The sequence below is a fragment of the Neophocaena asiaeorientalis genome, unplaced genomic scaffold (assembly GCF_003031525.2).
Source record: "Neophocaena asiaeorientalis asiaeorientalis breed wild unplaced genomic scaffold, Neophocaena_asiaeorientalis_V1.1 scaffold204, whole genome shotgun sequence".
NCBI lineage: Eukaryota > Metazoa > Chordata > Mammalia > Artiodactyla > Phocoenidae > Neophocaena > Neophocaena asiaeorientalis.
This window is the reverse complement of record NW_020173922.1, coordinates 6,219,739-6,233,350: the sequence shown is the minus strand read 5'-3', so window position 1 is coordinate 6,233,350 and position 13,612 is coordinate 6,219,739. Positions and strand designations below refer to the sequence as shown.

Genomic DNA, 13,612 nt, shown 5'->3' with positions numbered 1-13,612 from the left:
AGGGGAATCGAATCTGAGTGGAGCTGGGGAGCTGGGGGAGGAGAGGCGGGCAGGAAGAGCAGATCCCCCACCTTGGCTCTGAGTCTGATTGGCCCAAAAGTCTGTGTTCCCAACCAATTATCAAGTCTCCTCAGTCCTGGAAACCTTAGGAACAGGCGCTGCAAATCTGTGTCACAGAAGCCTCCTACCTCCCCACTCATTTCATGCTGCAGGTTGATTCAGCCCCCTTGGCAGCTCAGATGGTGCTCAACAGGGAAGACAAAGTGGTACAGAACTTCTCAGTGTTCTGTCCCAGCAACTTCCTGCACGACTTCAGAAGCTCCCACTACTTTGCTTGAACCAACAAAATTTTGTCCTTCTCAGGGAGGCAAAGCCCATGTGCTAGCCCCTCCCTACCCCATCCTACCAAACACTGCCAAGGTGAGAGAAAAGATTTGTTAGGACCTTTAGAGTCTTGCTCGGACTCTCCAGCAGTACTTCGAGGAATCTCGGTGTCAGCTGATGGCTATAAGGATTCAATTTTTCTGAGATCCCAGACTTTAGCTATGGAATAGGCATCACAGCTTGTGATAGGAGGAACATTTCTAGGACTGATCCAGGTCACCCAAGGAAGGTGACTAGAGTCTAGGCGTGGCCTCTAGGCTTTATGGTTTCATCAATTCAGAAGAAACTACTTAAAGACTCCCATAGTGGCTGTCTCTATGAATTCCTCAGCAGTAAAACAGGTTTAGATATTTAGTGATTTCACTTATTGCCTTTTCCTCCCAAAGAGGTCATGTTCCCCTGCCCCAATCTACTGAATCTAGCTCAAATCCCAGCGGGGACTTGATTGGGAGTCCTGAAGACCTGGACGAAAAGATCCCTGCTTCCACCTTGATGCCTCTCTACTGCCTGGACTCTTCCTTCTTTTTGCTCTCTGCTATGTTTCAAGCAGAGAATCCCTTTCACCGTAGATTAGGGAGTAGATGATACTGTGGGGCAAAGATATTAGCTCCCCTTAACCTAGAGTTAAGGTGTTCCAGACCCTGGCCCCCTCATTCAGGAAGAGTAGAGAAAGCAGCCACCGGGGTTTAGGCGCACCTTGTGCACAAGAGCCTTCCATATGATCCACATTCCAGTCGTGTGTTTCCACAATACCCTGCCTCTTGATCACTTACTTTCAATTCTTACTCTCAGATAAGGGCATAACCCACCTCAAGTACTAATCCGTGAAAACTCCCTGGTTAATTCACAAAACACTTCTAAAGCATAGCATCCACCACATAGTTACCACTCACAGAAGTGGTGACATCACTACAGGCTCTTACAGAGAGACCAGTACTCTCTGGGACATGGCCCAGCCACATGCCTGCCTCAGAACAACCCTCAAGCATTGGCTGAGCCTGCAAAGGTCTCACCTCTAGCCCATAGAGAAGATCAGAGGGTGGGCAACTTGGGCGAACAGGTTCCCCTGCCATAGGTGCACTGGGTGACTTCACCATCATGAAGCTATCGCTCCGAGTGGGTGCAGAAGCCAAGGGTGTACAGCCATGAGAGTGGCCGCCCACATCAACAAACTTGATAGGATCATCTGACCCTAGCTGGATTCGGAGGATCCCATTGGAAGGAGGAAGCCCCTCTCTCCTTCGAGACCGGGTGAGACAGGCACAGGTGCCAGCAGGAAAGCAGGTCACTCCACAGGCAGCCCCACGCAGGCACTTCGAGATTAGTGCCACGAATGAGCCAAAGGAGACAAAGCAAATTGCCACTAGAGATACAGCCAAGTACAGGGTCAAGCGGGATTCTCCTTCCCTTGGAGCTGAAGATTCTCGAAGATCAGGGACAACTGGATGAGTGTCTTCTTCCAAGGACACCAGGAGAGTAACGGAGGTAGAGAGTGGTGGGCTACCACTATCCTTTACCACAATGACCAGCTTCTGCGGCGGGAGATCAGCTGGGATGGGAACAGCCGTCCGCACCTCCCCAGCATAGCGGGAGACTGCGAACAGGCTGGGATCTGGGGCCTCCAGGAGCTGATACGAAACCCAAGCATTGTAACCCGAATCCAAGTCCACAGCGGTCACCTTTGTAACTAGGTGTCCAGCACCAACTGATGGAGGCAGTGCTTGTGGACATAAGGAACCAGGTCGGGCTCTAGGGCGGAGCACAGCTGGCGCATTGTCATTGAGGTCCAGTACAAATAGACGAACTGTCACGGTGCTACTAAGGGGTGGGTTGCCCCGATCCCGGGCCTGCACCTCAAACTGCAGTGTCTGTGTTTGCTCATAGTCAAAGGATCGAGTAGCATGAACAGCTCCCGTCTGGGGGTTCAGAGAGATGAAGGAGGAAGCTGACACATCTCGATTTCTGGGCTCTAGGAGAGAGTAGGAGATGAGGGCATTCAAGCCAGAGTCTGGATCAGAGGCTGCAAGGGAGCAAAGCAGGTCCCCTGGGCGATTGTTCTCTGGAACAAATACTTCATGTGACCTCTGAAAGAAAGAGGGTGGGTTATCATTCACATCTGAAATATTGAGGAAAATGGTCCTGTGGGTACTCAGAGGAGGGTTCCCAGCATCAGAAGCAGTGACCATGATATCATAGCTGGATTTGGCCTCTCGGTCCAAGGGTCCAGCAGTCACCAGGGAGAACTGGTTCTTGAAGGCGGACTTGAGGGCAAAGGGCAAATGGTCAGGAATACGGAGGCTCACATCTCCATTTGAACCTGAGTCGGGGTCCTGCACACTGATGAGCGCCACCACGGTGCCAGGTTCTGCGCTCTCAGGGAGAGTCCCAAGCTCTGAGGTCACTGTGATGTGGGGGGCATTGTCATTTACATCCAGGAGATCCACCCGAAGGCTGCAATGTTGCTCCATGGCTGGAGAACCCCCATCTCGAGCCCGAACATCAAATTCATAGTAATTCTCGCTCTCAAAGTCTAGGGGCCCCTGAAGAGTAAGCTTTCCATTAGTGGGGTGCAGGCTAAAGAGATTTCTCACACGATCAGGGGTGTGACCACTGAAAGAAAAGGTGACGTTACCACTGGGACCCAGGTCTGGGTCAGAGGCATTGAGCTGGATGAGTAGCATGCCGGCTGGCGCGCTCTCCAAAACGCTAATCCTGTAGCTGGATTGCTGGAAGGCTGGGGCGTTGTCATTCACGTCCAGCACTGACACCCGGAGCTCCGCTGTGCCAGATCTCGGGGGGTTCCCTCCATCCACAGCAGTCAGCACTAGGCGGTAGTCTGATTGCTTTTCCCGATCCAAAGGCTTCTCCAGGAGCAGCTCTGGGACCAGGCTGCCGTCGCTGCGCTTCTTGACATCCAGTGCAAAGTGTTCATTGGAGCTTAGTCTATAGCTGCTGATGGAGTTGCTCCCCACATCTGCATCCTGAGCCTTTTCCAAGGGGAAACGCTGTCCTGGAGGAGCTGCCTCCCCAATTTCCAAGTCCAGCTGCTGCCGAGGAAATCGGGGGGCGTGATCATTCACATCCACGATTTCTACCTCTGCTCGGTACATTTCCAAAGGCCCTTCTGTTACAAACTCCAGGGGCACGATGCAGCTGGCACTGAGCCCACACAGTGCCTCTCGATCGATGGGATTCTTGATGAGCAGGGCACCGCTGTCCAAATCCACACGGAAGTGTCTTTGGTTCACCTCTCCAGCGACCTGCAGCCTGCGAGCTGCTAAGCTCTCTGCATCCAGCAGGAAATCTTGGGCGACATTCCCTACAAAAGTCCCTTCCTGTGACTCCTCTGGGACCGGGTATCGGATCTGCCCACAAACGTAACCCAGGTGGCAAAAAAGGAACAAAAGGGTAGTCCCCCGGCAGATTTCTACCCAGCTTCTCACCTTGCGGAGCATTGCTGCCGCCCACTAGTTCTCTATCTGGTCCTGAGAAGCCGAAGAAGCCGACCCGCCCCGAACGGCCACAGCAGCTGGAGACACCTATCTCCCTTTCCCCGCGCCAGCTCTGGCGCGGCTGGGCCGGCGCCGCAAGGGTTACGCGCCGTTTTTTTTGCTGGTGGCGGGGTAGATTTGTCTGCCTTCCTCCACCCGATTGGCAGACAGAGGCTCCTGGGCTCAGCCAATAGGCTAAGCAGAGAACGTCCCAATAGCAGCAGGGTAAATGCGTCGCAGCATTGGAAAAAGGAAAGAAAAAACAAAAAACAACCCACCTATCTTTTTGCCTTCCTCCTGTTCAACAGCATTTCCCCCCCGCCCCCCACGGGTTATTACCTCTATGGAGAGGCAGACAACATACACTTTTTTTTTTTTTTTTCTAACACACCAATTCCCAGCCCACACCACCCCGCCCCTTTTCGGTGGGGGAAAACAGCGACAGCCTGAGCCCTAGCAACCTGCAGCCCAGAGAGTGAGTAGCCATTTGAGACTGGTCACTTTGTTCAAGCCAATGTTGTCATCCACCAATATTCTAAATGAGTAGCTTCTGCCTCGGTCTGATTGTATTAGAGCAACAGCTACTTAGAAGCACTGCCTTATACTAAAAACTCTGCCCCTCTGCAGATTATTCAGAAATATATCCACCTCTTTGCAGAAAAGGCTTACACATTAAGGTAGCCTATTAAATTTATGCAGTACACATTTTTGTTGTAACAGAAGGCGCAGCAGACACCAAACCTCTCTTATTCAGATACCCACTGGTGGTATACTAAATTGCCATTCATCGATTTCAAGGACAGTATGGAAGGAGGTGAGGGAGGGGGGAGGAAACCAGGAGAGAGAGATGTTCCAAATCAGTAAAGAATCAGTTTGTCTGGGAGACGCTAAGGACTACATCGCACTTCCTGGCAGAATGCTAATGTTCACAGATTTAACAGCTCCCGTGAATGACTGAGATCTGCTACCAAAAGCACAGTGCCTACGAATCTCCTTTATTTGACACCACTGTATGCTTGATATGTTGTTAATTACCAACAGTGACTGTTTCAAAAGAGCAAGTTTTTCACTTAGCCCTAGGGGGCCTTTTGGCAAGGGAGACTTGATCTCACCCCACCCCTACCCTGATCCAGACCCTCCCTGAAGCCTGGCTACCACCTTGCACAAACGCAGAAACATGGCTCAATTCACACTGTAGTTACCTGCAAACTGTAGTTCAAGTCGCAAACACACCAGAGCACAAAGAGAAAAATCCAGCCTGATTTGGACGTGAGATTTTTTTAATTCATCTGAATCCTCACCTAGGCTACCAAAACCAGTGGCAGAACCTGAGGTTATCCTCCCCAGGTGTTTTCCCAAGCCCCTGATCCTCAAGAATATCCTTTTGATGGTGAGGCCGGCAACCAACACGCTGGTCTCAAAGGGAGGTATCTGCTTTCTGTGTTCTTTTACTCCCAAACACCTAAACCTCCTCCCATGGGAATGACGGAGATGTCAATCAATCTGACCCATCAGGTGGTTATGCCAGGATTTACTATCTCAGTGGAATGACACCATTAGCCACCCAAGCTGGGTCAGTCACAATGGAGAGGAGGAAGGAGGGTCATCCTTGACTCCTTCCTCTCCCTCATTCCCTTTATCATGTCAATGAATGAGTGCTGATAATTTCACTACAGTTACCTCCATCTACACTGTCACTGTGCTGGTTCAAGCATTTATCAATCTTCTCAAATACTATAATAGCCTTCTAATTTTTTTTTTTTGTCTACAGTCCCAATATCCCCAATCCATTTCATTTGTGGCTGCCAGAATAATCTCTCCAAAACAAACAAAAAACCCTGATGACATCACATTTATGTCTCTTCAAAATTCTGCAATGACTATCATGGATATAGAATAAAATAAAAACTTCTTGGCATGGCATAAAGGTAACTCAAGATTTAACTCCTGCCTAATTGCTTCACTTTATCTCCTGCAAAGATTGTTTTACAAACACACTTTAAGGTTCAGCAATAATGAAAAATCATAATCCTTCTGCATGGAATCTCCTGCAAGGGTCCTTCTCTACCCCCTTTTCCCCTTTATTATTTGACAAACTGCTACTCAGCCTTTTGTTCTCAGATCAAGCATCATCACCTCTATGAAGTCTCCCTGATTTCCCCAGGCTTAGGTGTTTCTTTTCCTTTGCTCCCATTGCTTCTTGGATTATACAGATCTCCATTATCGTTTTTGTGGGTGTGTGTGCGTGCCTGTCTCCTACAGTACCCTGCGTACCATAGCGGCAGGGACTGTGTCTTTTTATCTTTTCAAGTGTCTGGTACATAGGGATGTTCAATAAATGGTGAAATGATAATATCACTAATTATTAGTTCAACAAATATCTACTGAATACTTGTACTTTATATGAGTACTTTATATTGAGTATACATTTTATATGCATTACTTTTCACTCTTACACAATTTTGGAAGATTTTATAGATGAGAACACTGAAGATCAGAAGGGTTAGGAGACTTGTGTAAAGCTCAACTAGTAACTGCAGTACTAGGATCTCCCCACTGCCACCTCTGGTCTCTCTAGAAAGAAATAAAGCCCCTTTCTATAACATCTTTCTTTCTTTTTTTTTTTTTAAACATCTTTCTTTTTTTTAATGTATTTATTTTATTTTTGGCTGCACTGGGTCTTTGTTGCTGCGCACGGGCTTTCTCTAGTTGTGGCGAGCGGGGGCTACTCTTCATTGCGGTGCGCGGGCTTCTCATTGCAGTGGCTTCTTTTGTTGCAGAGCACAGGCTCTAGGCACACCGGCTTCGGCAGTTGTGGCACGTGGGCTCTAGAGCGCAGGCTCAGTAGTTGTTGCGCACGGGCTTAGTTGCTCCACGGCACGTGGGATCTTCCTGGACCAGTGCTTGAACTCGTGTCCCCTGCATTGGCAGGCGGATTCTTAACCACTGTGCCACCAGGAAAGCCCCTCTTTATATAACATCTTAAATCATTTTTCTACCAGTTTGTCATCCCTGTAACCATAAACTGGTCCTTTACTGATGCCTTTAATATCAAAGAACTAGACCTCTTATAGGTCTCAATCCCTTTTATTTGCAAGTTCACAGCAAAACAAACAGGCATACAATCTATATTACTAGAACTGGAAGATCATAAAGTCTAAATCCTACACATCCTAGACTTGCCCTTTTTATGCCAGGTATGTGATTCTCCCCTCTCTAGATTTTTAAAACATCTTTTTTGAGCTATATAAATAATATATATTTTATATATAATTATATATTATATATAATTCATCCATTACACCATATGATTCATCCCTTTAAAATGTACAATTCAATGGTTTTTAGTATATTCACATATACTAAAATGATGCAACCATCACCATAGTATAGTTATAGAAAAAAATTTTCATTCCCAAAAGAAATCCATTCCCAAAAGAATGGATTTCTAGGCTAGAAATCCATTGCCTAACTCTAGACTTTTAAAGAAATAGTTGCCCAGGTGCCAGTCGTTGAGGAAGATTTTTTCTTCAGATGACTGAAATATCTTATGTCTTCCTTACAATGGTCTCCTAGAGCTATTCTATATAATATTTTAAGGTTGGGAAATAACATCACACAATTTTTTAAATTTCAGTTTGGCCCAATAAGGCTGGCTGCTGGTTCTGTGAACACCAGAATAACACTTTGCTTCAAAAACATGCTAATTGATAGACTGGCAGGTCCTAGGGCAATGCTTTGCAAATTCGTCTTCACATTGAGATCACTTGGGGACCTTCAAAAACTACTGATGTCTGTGTCCCATCTCAAGAGATTATGCTTTAATCCATCTGGGATGTGGCCTGGGCTTCAGAATTTTTAAAAGGTCCCTAGGTAATTCTGGTGTGCAACCAAGTTTGAGAACATTGTCCATGGGAAAATGCCAGTTGTTTTCCGGTCTGACCAGAAAAGCAGCAGCTGCTTCTCTCTGGCTTTCATCCTTCCTTAGCCTTTCCATCTACGCCTCTGCTTTGTCATCTTTGACTGTCTCCAGGTTTGTTCAATTTCTAAAGTGTGTTTAATTAAGATTTGGAGTGGGTTAAGAACTAATAAAAAATATTAGTCACAGCTAAGAATTTTTTAACACCTTTGATATTCTAGGCACTGTGCATATATTATATCATGAACTAATGTTATAAAACCCGTTACTCCCTTTTTGCATATGAAAAAGGGTCTAGAAAAGAGATTAACTTGGCCATGGACTCATAGATGGTTAAGTGTCTAACTGCCAAACCCAAGGCTGGATAGCAATAATACACTTATTAGTAACAAAGTAACAGTTGTTCTCCCACAAATGGAAGTGTGTTTAATTTCACTCTAAAACAAAGACCTGCACACCATGCTGAATAAATGAAAGCTTTATCTTTTTCTCAGGATATGAATTTACCTACCTTTCACACTATGTGTATACCCAAGAAAAACGATGAAAGGATAGGAAATGACACTTTGGGCAAGAAGAACTTTCATTTTGTACTTTACGTTCTTCCAGATTGTCTGGATTTATTTTCGAAATAAATGATTACTTTTACTTTTATAATGAATGGTGGTTACCTTTGGATTTAGAGAATATAATTAGTTTTAATTTTTTCTTATACTTTTACATATTTTCCAAATTGTCTATAATGCACATGTATTACCATAACAATTTTTTTGTGAGTAATGTCCACATAATTTCAGCACTGTGCTGGAAATAAAATTTAGAGGACCCTAGAATTTTATTTCTTTCATAGAAAGTCATCTAAGAATGAGGTACAGTATCTGTGTAGTCAAAGGAAAATTATCAGCAAACCATTAGCTTTAATGCAGATGTGGCAATCATTTGAAAGATGGACAGATGAGGTAGTTTTTATATTCCTAGCAGCTGCCACTGGTTAGAGGTATATCATCAGCTTGTACTCAATGCAAATGACACCAAGCTAAGCTCTTGAATGCTGAGATGGTGAGTTATAGCTTAATGGCCCTTTAGCAGGATTGGTTAGTTGCTATGGCAAGTGAGTACTGAGGGTGTGAATTGTGTCCACAGATAAGTCAATTAACTCCACACTGTGTGGGACCACAAACCACACTCTAGCTGGGCCATCCCCCTCCCCCAAAGGCACGACGTTTGATCTGGGAAAGGCCAAGTGAAAATGTGGATGCATCATTAGGAAAACATCTTGATCACTGAAAATAAAGGCGGCTACATACTTTCCTGAAACTGATGCAGGAATCAAAAAGCATTAATATCATTCCAGGATGACTTGCTAACCCTTACCTGTCCGGGAGGGGAGCTCTCTGCACCCAACACTTGCCTATAGAACACTGGATCGAGGCTCCGCAGAGTGTTCTGACGGCTGGCCAGTGGGCTGGCGGCACCTGGTTTCTTCAGCAGCGGGTCGCTGCGTCTCGAGTCAGTGGTGAGGTACACCTGATGGTAAAGGTGTGGAGGCAACAGGCCTCCCCGCACGGCGTCCGCGTGCAGAGAAGGCCCTGGTGTTCGGTACAGGGAGCTCACGGGAGCTCGGTATAGGTCCCTGGACTGCTTCCATTTGTAAACTTTGAATACGATCACTCCCAATACTGTGACTGCGAACCCCACGGAGACCAGGATTAAAGAGAGAAGTAAATAAAAGGTGAGATTTTTATTCTGCTCCCTGGGGGCAGAGCCGGAGGGGAACTCAGCTCGGGCTTCAGGAGATTCCTCGATTACTGACACAGTCAGGGTCGCGGTGGTGGACAGCGACGGCTCCCCATTGTCTTTGATCAAGACCGTGAGAGTCTGCCTAGGCGAATCTGTATCCTGGACCGGGCGGGCAGTGCTGACTTGACCCGTGTGAAGTCCCACAGCAAAAAGGCTCTGGTTGGGGGCTCCCAAGAGGCTGTAGGAGAGCCAGGCGTTGTGCCCTGCATCCGGGTCCCAGCCTACCACACGCGTGACCACGTGGCCTGCAGACGTACCTCGAGGCAGCATCTCCACCGAGCTCTGGCCAGGCCGGGGGTATAGGACCTGGGGGGCATTGTCATTGCGATCAGTGACAAATATGTTCACGCTGATATTGGTGGCCAGGACAGGAGTGCCGCCATCGCTGATATGAGCTGTTAATTCGAACGCCCGCCGATCCTCATGGTCCAGGGGCACTAAGGATGACACGACGCCACTGTCACGATTTATCGTGAAATAGCGACCCACTAGCCCTATTTCAGCTCCTTGCTCCAAGAGAAAGAAGGAAAGGCGAGCATTCTGCGGGGCGTCAGGGTCCCAGACACTTAGATTTAGTATTGGAACACCGGGGAGGTTATTTTCCTCAACGTAAACATCGTAGGAAGACTGGGAAGATTGTGGAGGGTTGTCGTTGATGTCGGACACTTGCACCTGCACTGTCGTGAGGGCTGAGAGGGAAGGGGTTCCCGCGTCTCGAGCCGTGATGCTGAGGTTGTATTCTGGCACAGTCTCCCGATCCAGGGCTGCACTGGTTTTCAAAGTAAAGTAATTCTTGAGGGAAGATGTAAGGCTAAAAGGGAGACCTGGTGGAACCTCGCAAGTCACCAGCCCGTTCTCCCCAGCATCCAGATCGGTAACACTGAGCAAAGCAATGACAGTTCCTAGGGGTGCATCCTCAGGGACTGGGCTGTACACGGAGGTGACTGTGATCTCCGGGGCATTGTCATTTACATCCACAACCTCTACCAAAACTTTACAATGTGCTCCCTCAGGACTGGCGCCCTTGTCTTTGGCCTGTATGTAAATCTCATGGAGTTTGGCGTCTTCGAAGTCCAGTCGACCCTTGACGGTCAGCACCCCAGTTACAAGGTCTAAGGAGAATAGTTCCCGCACGCCAGCGCGGTTGTGGCTGCCGAAGGAGTAAATGATTTCGCCGTTGGGGCCTTCATCCAGATCCGTTGCATGGACTTGCACGACGCGAGTGCCGGGGGGTGCATCCTCCAGGACGCGCGCCCGGTACAAGGACTGGTTGAAGGTGGGCGCATTGTCATTCGCGTCCAGCACGACGATTCGAATAGGAAGGCTGGCCGAGCGAGCCGGAGCTCCTCCGTCCAACGCTGTCAGCACCAGCTGGAGATCTGGTTCTCGCTCCCGGTCCAGGGCGCGCTCCAGCACCAGCTCCGCGTACTTGGTGCTGTCTTCCCGCGTCTGCACGCGAAGCGCAAAGTACTCATTTCGGCTCAGCTCATAGGTTTGTAAAGAGTTGCTTCCCACATCTGGATCGTGCGCGCTCTCGAGCGGAAAGCGCGTCCCCGGCGCCACAGCCTCGCTAATCTCCAATTTCATTTCCCGGGTAGGAAAAGAGGGATTGTTGTCGTTGATATCCTGGATCACCACTTCCGCGCTGAACAGCTCTAGCGGCCTCTCCACTACCAACTCCAGAGTTATGGTGCAGGAGGGCAGCGTCCCACATAGCTCCTCTCGATCCAGGCGGTCGTTCACGAACATCTCTCCCGTCTCCCAGTTCACCTCAAAGAATCTTCGGCTAGCTCCGGACACCACCCGGAGCCTGCGGGCTGACAGGCTGCCGAGATCCAAGCCAAGGTCCCTAACCACGTTTCCCACCGCGAAACCCTTCTCTCTTTCCTCCAGGATCTCATAGCGAATGACGGCGGCGGAAGCCTTATGCAAGGCACCAAGAAGCAGCAAAACTCCCACCACTCTCCCAGTGCTTACCAGCCCACTTCTCCAGGCCTCTGGGACCATCTCACTCAAAGACAGCTCCTCTTAGCGGGGTCCAGATTGGCCCGGCTTCTTTCCTGAGAAACTTTCAGCGGGTTAACGCTCGGGCGCTGGGCTCCGAGTCGGACATGGCTTTCTGGATGCCGTTGATTTGCTCGCCGGCTATTCAGTCTCTGCCTCATCCCGCGGCGCCAAGAGGGGACGGGCCGGGGCCAGATCTCCAGCTTCTTCATTGGCCGACAGCGGCACGCAGAGTCCCAGCCAATAACTGCACGAAAAATGCGCCAGCGCCCGGCTCACTGAGCGGGACCAGCGCTAGCGCCAGGAGCTTCTTTCCTTTGGCTTCCTTCCAGAGTTTACAGCCAGAGCTCCTTGGCAGTATCCGCGCATCGGAAACACACCTTAGCTGTAAAGCTAACTGCAGGGTGATGGAGATGGCCTTTCTGCGAGTCTTCAAGCCGAACTAGGGCCTATTAAACACCTCAACCGCTGACTTTAACACTTCAACCCCCAAGAAGGGGGTTCAAACCAAACCGAAAATGACACGTTATCTGGTTTGTTGGAGAACTAGGTAAAACTTACCTAGCTGGACCATATTGTGGCGAGGCATTTAGCATTTCTGTGGAGGTGTTGATAATTTCAGTTATATCTTTACCAAATGAGACTGTAGAACTACGGGTCACTTCCTCAGTAGAGAAAATCTACAGGAGCTACCAGCTGTTTGGTTTAACTTTGTTTTATGAAATTTAAAAGTACAATTCAGATTTCTTTTTAAATTGGATGTTGTTGCTTAGCTCTTATTTCTTAACAACCAGGGAGCAATGTGAAATTTCTATTCTGTTTGTCCCAACAAGCATAACCTCAATCAGAGAGCATCTCTAAAGTTTCCCTTTACTTGATCAATTTGTTTCTCAAGATCATATGGCATACCACAAAGAGAAGTTGCATTGCTAATAAAGGATAATACCCCCTCTTCACTCCCCTTCCCCCCCCCAAAAAAAAACATAAAAGAAAAAGAAAAAAGACCAGGTTTTATTTACCACCTGGGGCCTTTATAAAATGATTGGGATATCAGAAATACAAAGCCTTTAGCCACAGAATAAAGAGCCTGAAGTTTTCTGCATTTAGGATTGTAGTCAAACAAAATAGTAATGATTAGGATAATGAATAAGAGAGTCAGCTACGATATAAGTTAGAACTGAGTTGTACATCCTTAGACAAGAAACTACCCTCTAAGGGTTCCTGAGTTCCTATCTTATTAAATGAATAAGGCAGATAAAATCCTGGCACATAGTAAGTCCTAATTAATGATGCACATCACCCCATTAGATACTAGATGTAAAGAACCTCATACTATTTCTGTACGCTTATCTTGGACACCACTTTGGTTGCATATAGTCCTTTCTGAATTTTAACTGAACCCTGAGGAAGGGTGGTAGGCAGAGAGGTTAGATAGGTATATAGGAAGTATATATAGGATATTTATTGAAGAGATGAAAAGCCGTATTTGACCTGTCTCTCTATGTCCTCAATACTTTCTCTCTTAAAACCTCCAGTTTTAAATACTCAAATTTGACAATTGTCCATACCACCAAGAAGGCTGATACGTATTAGAAGATTAGAATATAGAATTTAGAACATATATAGTAGCCCAGCCACTTGCTACTCAGTGTGAGCCAAGGACCAATGGCATGGGCATCACCTGGGAGCTGTTAGAAATGCAGAAACGCCCCACTCCAGACCTACTGAATCAGAATTTGCATTTTAACAAAAAGCCAGGGTGATTTGAATGTAAAGTTTGAGAAGCACTGACCTAGTAGGTTTTTCAGACATACCAATTTATCAATCATTTTTTTCCCTATTTACCATCACTTAATTGACATTCTGGTTTTCAAAAACTAGCTTTTAAAAGCTGAAGTAGTTTTCCCTTTAACAATAAGGCCCATAGTTTTCCTAAGACCCCTTCATAAGCCAGCAGAACCCTCCTTGGATCCATTGTTTACAGTAGCAAGAGTGATCTTAAAATTTTAATTGA

At 47.3% G+C, this 13,612-nt stretch overlaps 2 protein-coding genes across 15 annotated transcripts in view; both read right to left on the bottom strand.

Annotated features, from left to right (window-relative positions):
- Window positions 1-13,612, bottom strand: part of LOC112404340 (protocadherin gamma-C3) — a 154,542-nt gene that overhangs the window by 19,721 nt on the left and 121,209 nt on the right. The window contains exon 1 of one of the 14 annotated variants that reach the window (XM_024752219.1): window positions 9,169-11,747. The exons of 12 other annotated variants lie outside the window; for them this stretch is intronic. In XM_024752219.1, coding sequence (XP_024607987.1) covers window positions 9,169-11,601 — 2,433 coding nt within the window. In that variant the 5' untranslated portion in view covers window positions 11,602-11,747. Of the gene's footprint in view, window positions 1-9,168; window positions 11,748-13,612 lie in introns of those variants that run through there. One more of the 14 variants, XM_024752232.1, reaches the window with a different exon arrangement.
- LOC112404341 (protocadherin gamma-C4) lies at window positions 1,242-3,839 on the bottom strand. Its single transcript, XM_024752233.1, has one exon. It carries the CDS (start codon window positions 3,837-3,839, stop codon window positions 1,242-1,244), a length of 2,598 nt encoding a protein of 865 aa, XP_024608001.1.

What these genes read in the sequence shown, in the direction of transcription:
- LOC112404341 (XM_024752233.1), bottom strand. Translation starts at nt 3,839, where the DNA reads ATGCTCCGCAAGGTGAGAAGCTGGGTAGAAATCTGCCGGGGGACTACC.